Here is a 19,230-nt window from a genome sequence, read left to right as displayed (position 1 = left end):
ATAATCACAAAACCTATTCAGCATCTAAACCTTCCCAAAACGTCCTACATGCATGTTTTTCGAATTAAACGAGAGTTGAGGCCTTGTATTACCTTTCCCGGATAGTTCAACGTAGTGTAAAAGCTTTACTTCCTCTTACGACTCCGATTCACGACGAAGGAGGGTATCACCTTGAGGAATCCAAGAAGATGATGAGAGGGAGTGAATGGAAGAAGGTAAAAACCGAGAGGGAGAAGGGAGGAAGCTTACCGGTGTTGAGATTGTGAGGGAGAAGAGAGAACCGATGATTGATTGTGATTGGGAAGGGAAAGATATCGGTTTTGTGGGAGTGGGGGGGGGTTGAGAAGATCGTGGGGTGAGGGAGAGAACCGAGAGAGAGAGGGAGAGAGAGAGAGAGAGATATTTAATTTATTAATTAGGATATTAATTTGCTTTTCAAAAACCATAAACTAAAAATTCACACCCATAAATAATGTAAAACAAATAAAACATACCACACCATATCTTAAACAAGATATTCACAAAAAGCAAACACCCTTTAATTAAAAAAACGGACATTACAGCATCTCCACCACCTTAGCTTCAATGTTCTCCTTGATGAAGTGCCTATCTACCTCCACATGTTTGGTTCGATCATGTTGGACTGGGTTTTCGGATATACTGATCGCAGCTTTGTTATCGCAGAACAACCTACATGATTGACTAGGACGAAGGTCCAATTCTGTCATAAGTCTTCTAAGCCATAATATCTCTGTCAACCCACTTTTGATTCCTCGGAATTCTGCCTCTGCACTAGAGAGTGCAACCACCTTCTGTTTCTTACTTCTCCACGTCACGAGATTACCTCCTACGAAGGTAAAATAGCCGGCGGTCGATTTTCTGTCGTTCGGGTTGCCGGCCCAATCAGCATCAGTAAAGCCATGGATCTCCCTATGCCCATGCTTCTCAAACATAAGTCCGTGTTCAGCTGTCCCCTTCAAGTAGCGTACTATCCGCAACGCTGTTTCCCAATGTTCTTCTTGGGGTGCATGCATAAACTGACTTACTACTCCCACCGCATAGGCAATGTCCGGTCTTGTATGGGATAAGTAGATCAGTTTTCCTACTAATCTCTGATATCCCCCCTATCTGTCAACTTTCCTCCTTCCTTCAATTGTAGCCCATGATTCTGAATTATCGGGGTATCTGCTGGCTTGCAGTCTATCATTCCAATTTCAGCCAATAGGTCTAGTACGTACTTCCTCTGATTTATGAAGATTCCCCTTTTTGATCGGAGTACCTCTATTCCCAGAAAATACTTAAGTAGTCCCAAGTCTTTCATCTCAAATTCTCTGAACAGGTTCTTCCTCAACTCGCTAATTTCATCTTCGTCATCTCCTGTAATGATCATATCATCTACATATATGATAAGACACGTGATCTTCCCATCCCTTTTCTTGAGGAATAAAATGTGGTTTGAATTGCTTTGGATGTACCCATACTTTTTCATTACTTCTGTGAACCTTCCAAACCATGCTCGCGGGGACTGTTTCAATCCGTAGAGAGTCTTCTTCAATTGACAGACTTCACCATCTCAAAAATCTTCTGTAAACCCAGGTGGAGGTTCCATAAAGACAGGTTTAGGTAACTCTCCATGGAGGAAGGCATTGGTCACATCAAACTGATGCAGTGGCCAATCCTTGTTGGCCGCAATAGAGAACAGTACCCTTACGGTGTTGATCTTGGCCACGGGGGAGAAGGTTTCAGCGTAATCCACGCCATATGTCTGAGTGTATCCTTTTGCCACGAGTCGAGCCTTGTACCTTTCTACCGTACCGTCTGGCCTTCTTTTGATCGTGAACACCCATCTGCACCCAACCGTCCTTACTCCTTTAGGCAGTTCGCCCTTCACCCACGTGTTGTTCTTCATCAAAGCCTTCATTTCAGTAATCATAGCCTCTTTCCAGTGTTTATGTCTCATTGCTTCTTCGGCTGTCTGTGGAATTTCTTCCTCCTCATATAATGCCGCGGCAAAGGCTCTAGCCATTTTTGTCAGGTTTCCTTGCACAAAGTTTGCCACTCCATACCGGCTCTTCTTTCCTATCTTCTCTGGGGAGTACCTCTTTGGCGGTATACCCCTCGTACTCCGAGGTGGAAGCACATATCGTCCTGTATCTCCATCAATGGTATTTTCCTCCGCCACTAGTACTGTTTCAACACGGTCATTGGAAATAGGGGTAGAAAAGGTATCTGAGTCGGAAATTACCTCGGATATCGTCGGAGGAGAACCTTGGGTTAGCGGTTGAGATGACTCGTGTGGTAAGACCTGCTCGGCGGTAGTGACAACTGGTTCTGTTGGATCCTCAATCGAAGAGCTTGATGATGGCACAACCCAACTTAGATAGTCGATAGGACTACCTGGATCACTCCCCCCCCTGACTATCAAGGTGGGTTTGGTAAAAGAATTCGGTTTCCAAAAAATTGCAGTTCATTGTGGTGATAAACTTTTTGGTGTGAGGATCAAAGCATCGATACCCTTTTTGGTTTCGCCCATACCCTATGAAGACACATTTAGTTGCACACGGGGATAATTTGGTTTGTTCGTGTTTTGGGACATGGACGTAGACGGTACAACCGAAGACTTTTGGGGAAAGGTTTAGGTAGTCGGAAATTTTGGCGGTTTTGGACAAGGTGTCAAGGGGGGTTTTCATGTGAAGAATCTTAGTTGGGAGACGGTTCATGAGGAAGATGGAAGTAGCTACTGCTTCTGGCCAAAACGACTTAGGGACTTTGGATTCAATCATCAAGGCTCGGGTCATTTCTAGGATCGTCCTATTTTTTCATTCTGCTACCCCATTTTGCTCGGGTGTATATGGGCAAGAAGTCTGATGGATGACACCCTTTTCTTTGCAGAATTGGGTGACGGCATGGTTCACGAATTCCCTCCCATTGTCAGATCTAAGGATTTTAATGGTAGTTTGATACTGTGTTTGGATAAGTTTGAGGAAGGAGACAAATTTATCAAACACTTCTGATTTATGTTTCAAGAAATAAACCCATGTCATCCTAGTGCAATCATCAATAAAAATCACAAAATACCGAAAACCATTCCCACCCACAATTGGAGCCGGGCCCCATACATCAGAATGTACTAAAGAAAACATGGAATTCATTCGAGTGTTTGTTGGTTTAAAAGATTGTCTGTGGCTCTTGGCCAAAACACAAGTTTCACAATAAAAATCAGCAGAAATAGAGAGGTTCGGATAAAGGAGTTTAAAATAACCAGGGGAGGGGTGCCCTAGTCTTCGGTGCCATAGCCAAGTTTCTTGTTTCGTGGACCCGTGAGCCAGCATCGCACTACCATGTTGAGCTATCTCATCCACGTAATAGAGTCCTTGCTTCTCAGTGCCACGCCCAAGAATCCTCCTCGTCTGAATATCCTGCAAGATGCAAAAATCAGGGTGCATTAGGAGTGTGCAGTTTAATTCCTTGGTGACATGACTAATAGACATCAGCCTTTGAGACAGGGTCGGGACATATAAGCAGTTCGTAAGACGAAGAGTTGGAGATATCTCAATAGTTCCAGATCCTACGACTGTAATTAGTTCTCCATTAGCAGTTCTAATATAGGATTTATCAACTTCACACCTAAGATCAATAAAATCAGTTTTTTCTGGAGTCATCGTATCTGTCGCCCCACAATCAAAAATCCATCCCTTTGTATGTGTATCAGCCAATTTTTCAACATGAAATGCAGCGGAAATATTCTGTAAAGGTGCAAAGGGGTTTTTTGACACATAGTCACAAGTATTAGGGTGCATTCGAAATTTCTGGGAGTTTATGGGGTCAGTTTTATAATTCAGCAAATCTGGGGGGCGATATTTAATATGGTGGGGTCTGTTTTCTAATATACCAAAACTTTGGGGATGAAAATATGAGAGTAAAGAGATGTTAGGGTTTAGTTTTAAACCACCGAACCCTTTACCTCCTTGATTCGCCGCCACCATCGTTTCGCTCCCAGTTCGTTCAGCGAGGTTCCCGGCGCCTCGTACGCCGCCGCCACCGGATTGGCCCTCTTGGCGGTTCCCTCCAACACCGCCGGTTGTTTCCCTCTGAGCCCCGACATCTGTCTGTCGGTGATGGCTCTCTCCGCTTACTCCAGCGGCGAATTTCACCTGAGCCGCCCTCGCCTTTTGCCTCTCCTCCCACCACTCCGGATACCCCAATCGTTTGAAACAAGTTTCCCATGTGTGTTTTTGTCTTCCACAGTGGGAGCACCATAGTTTGGAGGTGTCCGGTCGGTGGTTCCCTGGTCGGCCGGTGGCTGAGGTGGCTGCGGGGCGTTGCGGTGGCCCGCTCCAGTCTGTGCGGTGTGGTGGCCCATTCCGATGCGGCGGTCGGCTGCTCTGTGCGGCCAATCTGTGGCCGATTTCCCCAAATGATGAATCGGCTTTGTCGCCGTCAGCATCTACGGTGGGTATGCCGGATTTTGGTGGCATGACCCGGCGTTGAGCCGCCTCCGTCTTCACCCACCCGTAGGCCGCTTCCACTGATGGGTAGGGCTCCTCCTTTAGTATCTCTCGCCTGATTGGGTCGTATTCTTGATTCAATCCCGTCAAGAATTTTATTAAGCGCTTCTCGTTTGAGTGCACTCTGTACTGGTCGATCCCTTTGTCGCAGCATGTTACGGGTTGCTTCTGGCATCTGTCGATGTTGATCCACAATCCGTGGATCCTTCGGTAATACGTTTCTAAATCCATATCTCCTTGTCTGATTGAAATAACTTTCTCTTCCAAATCATAAATCAAGTACTTATCTGCCTTGTTTTCGTATGTCACGGCGAGGCTCTCCTTGTCTACGATCCACGAGAATACGATGAGATCGTTTTCTTCCCACTCCTCGAACCCCTTACTCCCGGGGTTTGGAGGTTCATTCCGGATGTAAGTATAGGCTCCTCTGCCGCCTATCTTAACCTTCATCAGCAGAGACCACAGTGGGTAGTTCCTCCCGTTTAATTTGAACGCCACTGTGATACTCTTACTGTTCCTCAAGCTTTTGGTTTCGTCTGGGGTGATTTTCTTTTCGTCCTCTGTATCTGTTTCTGACATGGTCGGGTTTGATTTCTGGATTTGATCTTGGCTAAAAAACAGGGTCGGGATTGGTATTGGGCTGTGATGAAAGTTTTCTGAGCCTAGGATCGGCTTTGCTGCTCTGGTACCATGAAGAATTGGGTTCTATCTTTCATTCTTATTCATCGATCAATGTACAAGACCATATGCCTTTATATAGGCTACAAACTCACAACTTAAGGTAACCCTAATTTACATTCATTGCATATCAATCTATCTATGGTAAGCTAATATTGCATATCAATTATATACCAATCTACTGATTTCTTTCCTACACATTTGAATACTCCACTGCTGGACTTGAATTCACCCTATCACTTCTCTCAGTATTGCCATCCATTGTAATGGTGCTGGTCCTACGTGATATCGGTGCTGGTCAGAAAAATGCATGGCAAGCAATCCAGTTATACCAGCGAATAAGTCCATATTGGAACCAAAAAGAAACATCCATCAAGGTACCAAAACATACCTGATACTGAGGTGCCTGCTAAGTCCATTTTGTTTGAGGGTTTCTTGGTCTTCCAAAATGCATCCCACGGCCAAAGTTTTCTTGATATCCGAAGCATCATGGATTTTCTTCCTCCCTGTCTTCCAGAATTGATCATAGTGCTGTTAATTTGTTCATTGGGGAGAAATGTAACAGTTTTCACATTCGTTGTTGGTATCCGACTACTTGATAAAATAGTTCCATCATTATCTGAATGTGGCGTGGCATTGGGAGCCGAGGATGTCACATTCTCCATCTGAGGCCCGACATCAACAATATTAGTTTTCTTATTTGGGGCCATGAAATTCACATTGTCCTCGTGATATTTATCAGTTGATGAAAACAAATTTTCAATGCCAGTCCTCTCATTTGAATCAAGAGATTCTGCCTTCTCCTGCTGCTCAAGTGCAAGCTCAAGTGATACGATCATGGGAGTCGTGCATCAAACATTTCAGCCGCAGCGGGATTCCAAGGGTACTCGACCTATTGAAATGACGTCTAAACGATCTTCAAAGGCCACCAATGTGTTCATCTTCGAAAGAGGGTCGCGTGAGTATATTGCACGCCTCGATCGGAGTCCGGTGGAGAGAGTTATGGCCGATTTACAAAAGCCGCGCAGAAGAGATAGCGAGTCCAGAGAAAACACCCGACCGGGTGATTTTGAGGTGCAAAACACCCGACCGGATGTTTTCATGCTGAGCACAATTGGAGTCGAGGAGGTTCACCCGGCCGGGTGAATTAACTTCGCGAAAACACCCCACCGGGTGACTTTATTGTTTTAGACGATTTTCACTTATTTTGGGCCCTTTTCTTGGGTTTCCAACCCTAGCTATAAATACCATTTGTGAGACATTTATTTGCAGAATTTGATGAATGATATTTTGAAGACTCCTTTGAGAGCATCTCCCTTGTGAGATTTTTATCCAGATTCCTACATGTAGGTTGCTTGGTTTATGTTCATTAGACTAGATCAAGTATATGTATGCATTTATGGTGGTGTAGTTATGAATGTGGAGTCAATGGAGTATTTGCTTTATGTGAAAGTAGCCTGGGTTGCCCACATCTTCTTGTGGGAGGTCATAGGTCTCCAAAGAGGATTCCTCCTTCATTACACTTTCTTCTCATCCCTTTTCTCTCCATCAAAATCCATTTTGAGTCTAGTTTTTGAGGCTAGGCTCTTTATCTTTATCTTTATCTTTATCTTTAAAAACTAAAAATTGAAATCAAACACTATTTTAGGTATTTCTTGGGCACATGGAAGGATTCCCTCACAAGAAACCTTATCATTTGGTATCTAGAGCCTAGGTGCCTACCAAGGGTTTGATTCTAAACCTCTATGAAATTTCTTTTTCCTTGTTTTCCTTGTTTTTCTTTATTTCTTTTGTTTTAGCCTTTGCTTGTTTATTGGTCAATTGTTGTAGGATTGAGCTGAATTTTGGTGTGCATGAACCTTGATATATGAACTATTTTCCTGAAAAATCTCAGCCAAAAATTCCATCATTTGATAGGTCAAATTAATATGTGAAGTTGCTGCCCTGTTTTGTGCCCTAGTTTGACAGATTTGGGGAAAACGTAAAATCGAGGGTCTTCTCGAAAACCTGCTATATTGGGGATATTTTTCCCTCATTCTAAACCCTTTAATCTTGTTATATACCAAGTTTCATCAATTTTGGGGTTGGGTAGCCATATCAAAAAAAATCTTAAAAATCAGCCAAGAGTTACATAAATTTTCAGCTCAACTAAGTTTGTTTGTTAGCTTCCTTAGGCATTAAACCTTACTTTCACATGCTTGATTGGCTTTACTTACTTGGTTATATTGCCTATGTGTATACCTTGATTGATTTGTCTTAGCACTTGCATTTAGGAAGTTGGATATTGAGAGTGAGTGAACCTAACCCTCACTATATTCTAAGCCTTGTTCCGAGTGACATTGGTGAGTGAATGGGGGGTGGGATTACCAATTGGGAAGTGAGTTCTTATTAAAATCTCCCTTTCTTGTGTGTGTGGGATATTGCCAAATCTAGTCTTAGCCAAGCCAAAATCTGATATTTTAGCAACAAACTTCTCATCAAGCAGAATGTTTGAAGATTTCACATCTCGGTGTATGATCCCATGGCCTGTGTGAAGTTAATCTAGAGCTCGACCAGCTCCAATGCAGATCTTAAGTCGTTGCTTCCAAGAGAGGTGATAAAATTTATTGTTTTTCTTGGCTAGTTTGTATAGATGGTCAGCAAGTGTCCCGTTGGGCATATACTCATAAACAAGAATCATTTCCTTTTGCTCACTGCAGTATCCGATGAGAGAAACTAAATTCACATGCATTTCAACCTCTGTCCAAAATTGTTGCTCTCCAATACTGGAGTGTTGTTTTAATCGCTTTACAGCTACAATCTCTCGCCGATTATCTAAGAGCCCTTTGTGGACATTCCCAAATCTACCCCTTCCAATGAAATTTCTGCTGTGGAAGTTGTCTGTTGCCGATTGAATCTCGGCTAGTGAAAAACGACGTCATGGTTGCTTTGCCCCAGCAGATGGCTCGTTTTCCTCTTCCAAAAAGTCAGTTGCCCACATTTTTTGGAGCAGGTGGACAATGATGATTACCAGAGAAATCTTAGTAAAGACCACAGTTGCAATAGCATTTTTTCGACCAAGAAGAGAGTTGAGTAGAGTAGGGATAGAGTATGATGGTGAGTCTCCAGGTGGAAGCAGAGGACTGGGACTAGCAAGACTGAGGTCAGGGTTGCTTAACTTGAAGACTTCAAATCCTTCAATTGGGCATTGTCTTGTCTATCCACTAATTCATGTTGAGAATGCAGAGAAATCGAGATTCCATGCTTAGACTCACTTTTCTTCCCTTGCACCATCACTATATAGTTATACCAAAGAACACTTTGATTCCCCGATTGTTGAAGCATATCAACACTAGTCAAGGCAACCATGTTTTCAATCATAACCACAAAGTCCATTTTAATTCCTATCTCAGACAAATGAACCCTGACCAAATACCTAAATCCCACATCAACTGACACGCTCCAAACGAGATCACTAGCCTTGTTTCCATTTCCTTGAAGAATCGATGCCCATATCCCAAACATATCATGGCCAAACGAGGCAGTCCCCAACTTCATATTTCGATGGTAAACCCTCTCAAGTGCAGTAGTATTGTTAATATAGATGACAGACTTTTCTCCAAGCACATCAACTCCACTATCTCCACCATGACAGTAAGAAATGGTGGGAGACACTGATATAATCTTTATGAATGCATACTTATACTTGGATTGGCTAGCTTCGGGAGAGAAAACTATAGTATCAGCTGAAAACTGAATACAGTAGGACAACCCACCTTGAATACAGTAAGAAAAGTAGAAAACCCACCCCTAACCAACTTAACTGCTCTCTCCTGAGAGCATTAGCAGTGGAGCGCACTATGGCGCGCCACGTCATCAGTTTTATCCTCCTACCCCCACCTGCAGTGGGGCGCCCTATGGCGTGCCACGTCATCAATTGTACTATTGTTTTGTTTAATTAATTTAAATGTTTTCAAATATAGTGTCCAAACGAAAATTAACAAAAAAAAGAACAAGTAACTAAAAACCGGCGAAGATTGATTAAAAAACAAGTTACACGATTCAAGTTTACACAAAAAACAGGATAATCTACGCAATTCCCAACTTCCGACGTAGGTCATCGATCAACGCCCGGAGATATTCGGCTTCTTTGGGGTCCGTACACTTCTTACGGGCCTTGTGCGTCTGCAACATCGTTCTCGCCATCGAGGCTGTTGCCAACTGGTCGTACGCGGCGGCCGTCGGGGTCGGGGTCGGGGTCGGGACCGGGAACGGCGATGGGGTTGCGGCGGTCGAGGATGATGTCGCCGGCGCCTTCCCCTTGGCCTTCGCAGGCTTGACGCCTATGGGACGCCGGGAGGACATCGGTGTGCCGGAACTCTCTTCCTCCATGTACGTCCGGTTGAGGTCAACCGGACGATTACCGCTGTCGCTGCTCGTGTAACCACCAGATTCGGTGGTCTTCGTCCTCTTTACCGCCCCGGTGTGCACAATCCCGCCTTGGAACTTTTGCTTGTCCCTCAAGAGCGCCCAGATGGCCTCGTGCTTGAACTCGCCGTACAGGGACTGGTACGACAACAACGCTTTGGAGCGTACGTCGCTCAAGCTCTCGCCGCTCCCCTGCCCCCGCGCGCACTTCTCGTACTCCGCCGAGAACATGTTGATTTGCTTCTTCAACTGGTCCCAGTGCTTGCGGAGCTGCTCCCGTTGGCGCTTGTACGCTCTCGGCGGCTTTGCCTCATTATAGCGCTCGGCAATGCGCTCCCAGTACGCAATCTGCCTCTGGTTGTTCGCGAATATCGGGTCCTCCGATATATCCACCCAACACCTCGCCAATATGAGGGTTTTATCTGGCGCGTAGTTTGTACGGCCGGGGGCGTACTCTTCACATACTTCCGGAGGTGGCAACTTGTACGCGCGCTGCCGGTTCCGCTTCTTTTGGCGGGGGCGGCGGATGGGGAGGCCTCGGCGGGAGGGGGCGACGGGTCGGTTTGGTGATGGCTCCATGTCAGACAAATCGTACGATTCCGTGCTGAATTCGGGATCGTACTGCGTGTTGGCGGCGAATGATCAATATTCGTTGGGTTCTGTACCCGGCCAACTCGCCTCACCACTGAACATCGGACTATTGGGACTTGATGAATCCATTTCGTAGTAATAAAAAATGTGAGTTTCGAGAGTGGAATCGCGAAATGAAATGTTACAAATGAAGGATATTTATAAAAAAAACAAACCGCGTGTCATCGTCCGCGGAGCCCACAATGGGGCGGACGATAGCCTATCGTCCGCGACATCGTCCGCCGCTCCCACATTGGCGCGGACGATAGGCTATCGTCCGCGCTATACGCCGCGGACGATGTATCGGCCGTGAGCATTGGGCATGCCCGATGGCAGGCACCCACAATGGTGCCATCGTCCGCGCCCGAGGACGATGGACGCTATCGGGCGCCCCATTGTGGGTGCCCTGAGTCCTAAACCAATAAATGTCTTATTTTACATATTTTATTCTATTTTTACTATATTCAATATTCAAGTTCGATTAAATTTTTCATCTGTATTTCTTTACATTTAATCCTAAACTATATAAATGTTGAGCAACTAAGGAAGCACATTGTGAGTAAGAAATGTTAACATACTCCCTCCATCTAGCATTAGGATTCCCAATCTATGTAGCACATATTCAAAGAAATATTAAAAGGAAAATAGGTGATAAAAAAATCGTGTTGACATTTTTAATACACTACGGTTAGTAAATTTGTGTTGACATTTCAATGTTATTGTGTTGACATTTTCAATATATTGCGTTGATGAATTAACAACTTAAGAAAGTTAGTAACAGATCACACCTCAGAAACTCACTTATATATTACTGCCTCTCTCGATAAGAATATGCACTCTTTCATTTTCAGTCCGTCCCACATGAATATGCACTTTGTAATTTTGAAAACTCTTTTATCTTAAATGAGAACTCATTCTCCATTAAAAATATTTTAATTATTTTTTTCTCTACCTCTTTCTTAATTTATCAATTTTGCATTAAAATTCGTGTCAAACCCAAAGTGCATATTTTTTTAGACAAAGAGAGTTTCAATTTTAAATAAAATAGAAGTACAATGAGTTGGTGAAATATGCAATGGTAGAACCACATGGTCTCCGTGTCAAACCCATCTCAAACGTTTACATGACTATAATTTGTTTGATGACATATTTCTTATAAACGTGCCCTCTCAATAACTCTAATTTTTCCATGTATTATAAATTTGCCCCACCTAAGTAATTCATTTGCCCCTCCCAGGTAGAATTCCGGGCTCTCCCTGAGAATATGAATATACAATAATGGGCTATCTTCCCATCCCAACCCGCCCAAATAAATAACGTAAAGCCCCAACGACGTCGTATTGGTACTGACGATTGACGAATTGGGGAAGCTCAAGTTAACCAACCATAGTCCATAAACCTCCACCACCAAAACCCTACTCTTTCCTCATCAAACCCGACTCCAATATGGAAGACCCGTCACCTCGCGATGATACGTCAAACGACGTCGTGCCCACTGAGGCCCCGCCGACGCTGCCGCATTGTCAATTGACCGCCGCGGAGCTGGTGGCTAAATCCATAGCTCCAGTCAAGAGAGAATTCCTCCGCCCGCCTCCCGTTAGAAACTGCGACAAGAGCGCCGATGATAATTCCGACGATAAAGAAGCACCGCAAGCGGCCGCCACACCTCCAATACTCAAGGACAAGAAATCGAAGCGCCAAATGAAACGTGACCGCCGTCAGGTCAGTTAATCACTCGGTTATATGAAACGAAATTGCTTCAATTTGTTTGATTCAAACTAAGTTTGATGGAATTGTAGGAGCAAAAATCGGTGTTGCATATATGCCCTACTGTAGCCAAGAGCGGGAATGTTAGTTCGTGCGTGTATGGTGAAAACTGCCGCTTCAGCCATGATTTGGAAGCATTCAAATCTCAGGTGGATTGATGAATCTGTATTGAGCTAATATCGATATTTGCTTCTGTGTGCGGATAGTAATTGGAGTAAATTTTATTGCTATGAATGCAGAAACCTGCTGATTTGGAAGGTGTTTGCCCTTTCCTGAGCAACACCGGGCCGTGCCCTTACGGCCTGGCATGTAGATTTGGTGGCACACATAAGGCTGATAATGGCGAAGTTGCCACCTCTGCTAATGTAGATAAGAAAAACAGTGAAATGAATGTATTGACCAAGGATGTTCAGAGGCTTTTGTGGAAAAATAGGATGAAATTTCCCAAGGCAGATGCTGCGCTCAAGCTTCTTGGCCTTCAGGTGAGGAAAATACTTTATTGCTCTGAATGAATGTGGATGTTTTTGGTGTTCCAGTTTTCACTATGTTTGCTTATGGATTGATTTTGAAATTTTGACTGTAGGTGCAGGGAAAAAAGGCAAAGCCCAGTGGCAATGATAATGATGATGAAACCAATGGCTCTAATGTAAATGGAAATGGTTGTTGCAGAGAAGATTCTGCAGAAGTTTTGGAAGATATTGTCGACAAGGCCGACGTGACTGATGAGGTTAGGAGGTCGAAGAAGACAAAATGCTCAACTGATGAGGCTTGTGATGCACTAACTGATGGTGGTTAGTCACAGAATGATTTATGCTGCTCCCTATTTTATGTGTTGTGTTTCAGATGTTTTAGTTTATTTGGTTTGCTGTGGTAGGGGTGATTATCCACGAGAAAGATGTGGGCGAGAGCTGCAAGCAGAGTGAACCTGAAAGCGTTGTCGAAAACATAGTGGAAGACAATGATAAATGCCTAAAGTTACACCCACGGGAAAAGAAAATAATTGACTTTAGGGATAAGCTTTATCTTGCTCCGCTGACTACAGTTGGAAATCTGCCGTTTCGCCGGGTTTGCAAGGGCCTGGGTGTTGATATTACATGTGGCGAGATGGCAATGTGCACCAGTCTTTTGCAGGTTGGTTATAGCTATGTTTCACTTCTGATAAGCTAATTTATTCCTATTATAGGAGAATTTCATCTCCTTTTTAATCCACTTTTGATAAGCTAATTTGTTCCTATCAGGGAGCTACTTTTAGTGTGGAATATGTTTTATGTGCTGTGCTATACAGAACTTGATCGCATGTGATACCCTTTGTTTCTATCCTACATGTTTCTCTTAAAATTTATTTTACTTGTAAGTATTCATAGCTTGAATTCTTGTAAAATTACTTGAAATTTGTTCTGCTTCACGTTTAATCGAATTCTCAGTATATAAAAGTTTTGTTGTTTTTGTGAGATACTACGTTATTATGATGCATTATTGACAGTGGGGGTGAACTCTTGCACACCTGATGAAGTTGATACTCATTTTGACAGTGTGATTTTGGAAATTATACAGGGCCAAGCTTCGGAATGGGCTTTACTGAGGCGGCATTCTTCAGAGGATTTCTTTGGTGTTCAGATCTGTGGGGCGTTTCCAGATACTGTTGCTAGAACTGTCGAACTTATAGATGATAATTGCACACTGGACTTCATCGATATTAACATGGGATGTCCAATTGATATTGTTGTCAACAAGGGTGCTGGATCTGCCCTTCTCACGAAACCAATGCGAATGAAAAGTGTGGTAGAGGCTTCCTCTAAAGCAGTCTCTACAGCACTGACTCTCAAGGTACTTGCAATACTGGTCTCATAGATTTATTTCGTTCGATATAGATTGGAGGAATCAAGTCTCAATAGTCTCTATTATCATGCTTGCGTTATCTATGCATATAAGTAAACACTGATTACATGGTTATCTCTATGGTAACATCTGAATCTCCAGGTCCGGACGGGTTATTTTGAGGGTAAGAATCGTATTGACTCTCTGATAGCAGACATGGGAAACTGGGGAACCACTGCAGTAACAGTGCATGGTCGGACACGGCAACAGCGCTACTACAAGCTTGCTGATTGGGAATACATCTACCAGTGTGCACGAGCAGCCCCTTCTAATATGCAAGTCCTTGGAAACGGTGATGTGTTCTCATATTTGGACTGGAACGCTCACAAGTCCGACTGTCCTGAGCTGTCTACATGTATGATTGCTCGAGGAGCACTGGTTAAGGTTTGTAGTGAGCTTTTCTTTTTATATCCCCACAATCTAAGATCTCAGCATCATGTTTCAGAATCTTATGCTTATATTTTGTTCAATTGTTCTCAATAATGCCTCCCTATATCTACAGCCTTGGATATTCACCGAAATCAAGGAACAGAGGCACTGGGACATTACATCCGGAGAGCGGCTCAACATTTTGAAGGATTATGTACGTTTCGGCCTTGAACATTGGGGTTCTGACTCAAAAGGTACGTGCAAATGGGGCTGTAAACGAGCCAAGCCAAATACCGACTCCATTGGACCAGTATCTCAGACTTTTTACCATTTTCTCAATAATGCCAAAACATTTCAACAAAACCTGGAGACGTTATTCAAGAATAGGTTTGAATTAACATCCTTGGCATTGGAAATGGCAGGAGTGGAGACAACGAGGCATTTCTTGCTGGAGTGGCTGAGCTACACTTGCAGATATATACCAGTCGGTCTCTTAGATGTTATCCCCCCAAAGATAAACTGGCGGGCACCATCATATTTCGGACGTGATGATCTTGAGACATTAATGGGCTCCGATTCAGCTGCTGACTGGGTACGTTATTTCAACCCGGCTTAATCTTCTTCTAACTCCAAAATTTGAGTGAGTCACGTCAAGATTCGGATCTAAACACGAATTTGGATGTGAATGTTAGGGTTTTTTGATGGATTATAACTTGTAAGCAACATTTATTGTGCAGATTAGGTTAACGGAGATGTTGCTTGGCAAGGTGCCTCCTGGCTTCACTTTTGCTCCAAAACACAAATCCAATGCGTATGATAAAGCAGAAAATGGTTGATACGAGCTGAGCTCCCTTGACACTGAATTGCTTCAGTTTCTTCTCATGTTGTCTACTGTTTTTATAGTAATTGGTTTTCTCTCATGTTGTGAACTGTTGAATTAAATACGACTTAAAATATTGTTTTATAGTAAAACATGTGTTTTTTTAAATAATCACATTTATTAATTCAGTAAGTTGCCCCTGAATAAATGAAGTTGCTTTTCGCATATTGGTTCAAACTGAAGTCCCATATCCAAAAATTAATTATAAATCAAAACATGATCTAAACAATATCAAATACTCAAAAATAGTAGTAGTAAAGTAAAAAAGAAGGAAAAAGCAGTTGGTAAGTATTGTTCGTGACGAATTGAAGGATTATGATTTCTAATCCGTATTCTAGGAATTGAAGATCTCCTTCTTCCACTCCAATTTCGATACATCCACTCCGGCCGCCGTTCTACTCTCCTTTAACCAGCCGCCATTCACGCTGCCGCTCAGTCCATCCTCGACGAAATCCCCAACTCTCTTCACCTTCCCCGTCGGCTGCACCGGATAATTGCCGGAGAAGCACGCGTAGCAGTACGACGGCGCATCGCCTCCCATCTGCTTCTGCAATTTCTCCATCGGTAGAAACGCCAGTGAATCCGATCCGATGAACTGCCTGATCTCCTCCACGTCCATCCTATTCGAGATCAGTTCCTCGGAGCTCGGCGTGTCGACGCCGTAATAGCACGAAGCGATGATCGGAGGGCTGGCGATCCTCATGTGCACCTCCTTCGCCCCCGACTCCTTCAGCAATCTCACGATTTTAGAGGAGGTGGTACCTCTCACGATCGAATCGTCCACCACCACCACACGCTTTCCCTCCAGCACTGCTCTCACTGGCGAGAGCTTCAATTTCACACCGAAATCCCTAATTTTCTGCGACGGCTCGATGAACGTCCGGCCGACGTAGTGTGACCGTATCAGCCCTTGCTGGAACGGAACTCCAGCCTTCTCCGCGTATCCGAGCGCCGCCACGACGCCGGAATCAGGCACCGCGATCACGACGTCACAATCGACAGGCGCCTCCGTCGCCAGGATCTCGCCGAAAGCGCGGCGCGATTCGTACACCGATCGGCCGAATACGAAGGAATTGGGGAGCGCGAAGTAGATGTGCTCGAAGATGCACGATTTCGGCTGCGGATGCGGCATCAGGCAGAGCGACTGCACGCCGTCCTTATCCACGACGACAACCTCGCCGGGGAAGACCTCTCTCTCGTAAGTCGCGTCGATCAGGTCAAGCGCGCACGTTTCGGAGGCGAAAACCACCGCGCCGTTGCTCCGCCGCCCCATGACCAGCGGCCGGAAGCCGTATGGATCGCGCACCGCCACCAATTTGTCCTCCGTCACAAACACCATCGAGTAAGCTCCCTCCAGCTTCTCGCAGGCATCCACAATCCTCAGAAAAAACGGCCTCGCCTTCGAAGTCGCAATTAGGTGTAGAACAGCCTCTGTATCCGAGCTGGTGTTGAAAATTGAGCCGTGCTCCTCCAGCTGCGCTCGCAGAGATTGGTAATTCACCAAATTGCCATTGTGCGCCACGCCGACGGAGCCGTACCTGTAGCCGGCGACGAACGGCTGAACGTTTTTTAGCATCGAGGAGCCAGCTGTCGAGTATCTGACGTGGCCTATCGCCATGTCGCCGGGAAGTTTATCCAGTTTCGATTGATTAAAAACCTCCGAGACGAGACCGACTCCGGTGAGGGATTGGAGAACGCCGTTGTTAACCGCGACGATTCCGGCGCCCTCCTGACCACGGTGCTGGAGCGCGTGCAGGGCCAAGTAGGAGAGGCGGGAGGCCTCCGGGTCGCCGTAGATTCCAACCACGCCGCACTCCTCCCGCGGCTTATCGTCGTCATCTGCGTCGAGAAACGGTACGTTTTCTGAACCGGTGGAACTTTTGTGGGTTGAGATTACATCTGCAATTGGGTTCTTGGAGTGGGTGATGTGGAGGGGTTTCTGGTTGGTTTTGAGGAAGAGCGGAGTGGAGCATGGTGAGAGGCGGGTGGGGGAGGGGGTTGGGAAGGCGGAGTAGGACCGCGTGGCAGCGGAAGCTGCGGTGGCGGCCATGAGAGGAGCACGGGAGATTGGGAGTGGCTATGCTGAATAGCCAACTGTGGTGGAATAGGTTTAGGGGATTTTATTGAGTCGATTTTTGTTTTATAATTGTATTCTTAACATTTTTAATTCTATTACTATAGAAAATACCAAGATTTTTCACACAGAAAAAAGATTACTTATTTTTAGGTTCAGAATAATTAAATTACCAATAATATTTTGTAATTATCTCTTAAGATAATCTTCTTGATTCTGAAAGTTTTGATTGAATCAGCTTTAACAAATGTATATACTGGTATTTTGTGTCGATTTTTGTTTTATAATTGTATTCTATTATTTTTAATAATATTATTATAGATAATACCAAGATTTTTCTCACTGAAAAAAGATTTTCTTATATTTAGGCTCAGAATGTTTCAATTACCAATAATATTTGGTAATTATCTCAGTCTACGTAAAGATAATCTTCTTGATTCTGAGAGTTTAAAGTGAATGAAAAAGATTTGCGTATTTTTAGGCTCAAAATATTTAAATTACCAACAATATTTTGTAATCATCTTAGGCTACGTAAAGATTATCTTCTTGATTCTAGTATTAGTTTAAAGTGAATCAATTTCAACAGGATGTATATACATAATACTTTACATTATATTTTGTGTTTTTGTTTCCTTATATCGTTTTCTATAATTTTGGTTCGCCCGTTTTTTTTTCCTATTTTGTTTTGTTATGTTCTTTCCCTTTTGTTTTGAATTTTTTTTCTTGAGCACATTCAATGAATCAGATAAATTTTTTAAATTTATTTATATCATCTTTGTTTTGGTATATTGTTAAAAGAAGTTACAAATACAATGCTCCTTTTTTGGGTCTAACATACTAATATAAAATCACAGAGCTCGTTTATCCCATATCTTTGTGTATATTGTTAAAATTTAAAAGTAAGATCACTTGAAAAGTCTTGCCTACTTAGAAAAAAAATCCTTGATTAAATAAAATTTATAAAATAGGACTAGATTTTGCATACCAATATTTTATTAATCTACAAATTTGTAATGTAACCCCAATTTGGTGGGTGATTAAGAAAATTATTAGTAGTAACTTTTGGTTTTGTTTTTTTTTTTACTTCTGATGAAGAAGTTAGTTTAGTTGTTCCGTTGAGTACGGCAGAATCAATACTTTGATGTGTTTCATATCTTTGATTATGACAATGATAAAATGAATCAGATTCATTTGACGTGTTTCATATGTGTGGTTTTGACAATGATGAAATCCAATCAAAATTATTGAAAGCTATCAAAAATCGTAATCGCTTTAGCTTTGGAATTGAGGACTCTTAGATTTATCACAATTACAGTTGCATGAGTATTTTTTTTTTCTTTTTGAAATAAAAAACGACATATTGAGCATTATCCAATACAGTAAAAGAATGTATAACAAAAATTTTATAACATGTTGATTATATTATTCCATTCCAATATTTTTGTGTTTTTTAGTGGTGAGATGATCACTTCAAAATGTAGTCCATATTCTAATGCTTTTAGCGGAATTCAAAAGGAATAAGAAAAGTAGAATTCAACATTATAAGACGTGAGTGGAATCTGTTTGATTTTCAGCTGAGGTTTTTGTGGGCTCAATGCTTATTGATAAAGCATAAGCTTTATTCATTTTATACGACTTGACCAAATGCTCTAAAATTCCATGAAAAAAAGGGTGGAATACGTTTTTTTTGTAATTTTATTAATCAAAAAGTGCTTCCCTAATATCCTAGCCATCCTAAATTCCTAACCATCGACATCAGTCAAACCCTCTTGTCGGGGGCTTACTTATATTTTCTAAATCAAGTCTCCATTGCAATTTATTTTACTTTTCGATTATTTAACACTACCTCTGGAAAAATAACCTTATTTTTTCAAGAGGAGTAGTACTCTCCATTTATTTATTGTAAGTTTTTTTTTCTAATGTAGTGAGTTTAATTTTCATTAACATTACTTCAACGAATCTATTTCATCCACTATCAAACTATGAACGAAGGTAATACTAATAATTAGGGATTAAAAAAGTAAAATTATCCAGTTCCC

At 42.9% G+C, this 19,230-nt stretch overlaps 2 protein-coding genes across 3 annotated transcripts; one reads left to right on the top strand and one right to left on the bottom strand.

Moving 5' to 3' along the window:
• Positions 1–11,529: 11,529 nt before the first annotated feature.
• On the top strand, positions 11,530–15,225 carry LOC121747972 (tRNA-dihydrouridine(47) synthase [NAD(P)(+)]-like). Of its 2 annotated transcripts, none has more exons than XM_042142165.1 (10): positions 11,530–11,945; positions 12,023–12,139; positions 12,230–12,472; positions 12,580–12,781; positions 12,865–13,121; positions 13,545–13,817; positions 13,971–14,252; positions 14,371–14,491; positions 14,660–14,829; positions 14,975–15,225. In XM_042142165.1, exons 1-10 carry the CDS (start codon positions 11,670–11,672, stop codon positions 15,071–15,073), a joined length of 2,040 nt encoding a protein of 679 aa, XP_041998099.1. In that variant the 5' UTR covers positions 11,530–11,669; the 3' UTR covers positions 15,074–15,225. The 2 variants fall into 2 exon arrangements, with proteins under 2 accessions (XP_041998099.1, XP_041998098.1); XM_042142164.1 differs by having other exon boundaries at positions 11,533–11,945; positions 12,574–12,781.
• A 63-nt stretch (positions 15,226–15,288) lies between these two features.
• Positions 15,289–17,347, bottom strand: LOC121747973 (amidophosphoribosyltransferase, chloroplastic-like). Its single transcript, XM_042142166.1, has one exon. It carries the CDS (start codon positions 17,165–17,167, stop codon positions 15,452–15,454), a length of 1,716 nt encoding a protein of 571 aa, XP_041998100.1. The 5' UTR covers positions 17,168–17,347; the 3' UTR covers positions 15,289–15,451.
• Positions 17,348–19,230: the final 1,883 nt, after the last annotated feature.

The sequence above is a fragment of the Salvia splendens genome, chromosome 9, assembly GCF_004379255.2.
Source record: "Salvia splendens isolate huo1 chromosome 9, SspV2, whole genome shotgun sequence".
NCBI classification, from domain to species: Eukaryota; Viridiplantae; Streptophyta; class Magnoliopsida; order Lamiales; family Lamiaceae; genus Salvia; species Salvia splendens.
Note: the sequence above shows the minus strand (reverse complement) of the source record. Positions and strands in the feature narration are given on the sequence as shown.

What these genes read in the sequence shown, in the direction of transcription:
- LOC121747972 (XM_042142164.1), top strand. Translation starts at nt 11,670, where the DNA reads ATGGAAGACCCGTCACCTCGCGATGATACGTCAAACGACGTCGTGCCC. An exon ending in TGGAAGCATTCAAATCTCAG is followed by an intron (nt 12,140 to 12,229) that starts GTGGATTGATGA and finishes CTATGAATGCAG; the next exon opens with AAACCTGCTGATTTGGAAGG. An exon ending in TGATGCACTAACTGATGGTG is followed by an intron (nt 12,782 to 12,864) that starts GTTAGTCACAGA and finishes TTGCTGTGGTAG; the next exon opens with GGGTGATTATCCACGAGAAA.
- LOC121747973 (XM_042142166.1), bottom strand. Translation starts at nt 17,167, where the DNA reads ATGGCCGCCACCGCAGCTTCCGCTGCCACGCGGTCCTACTCCGCCTTC.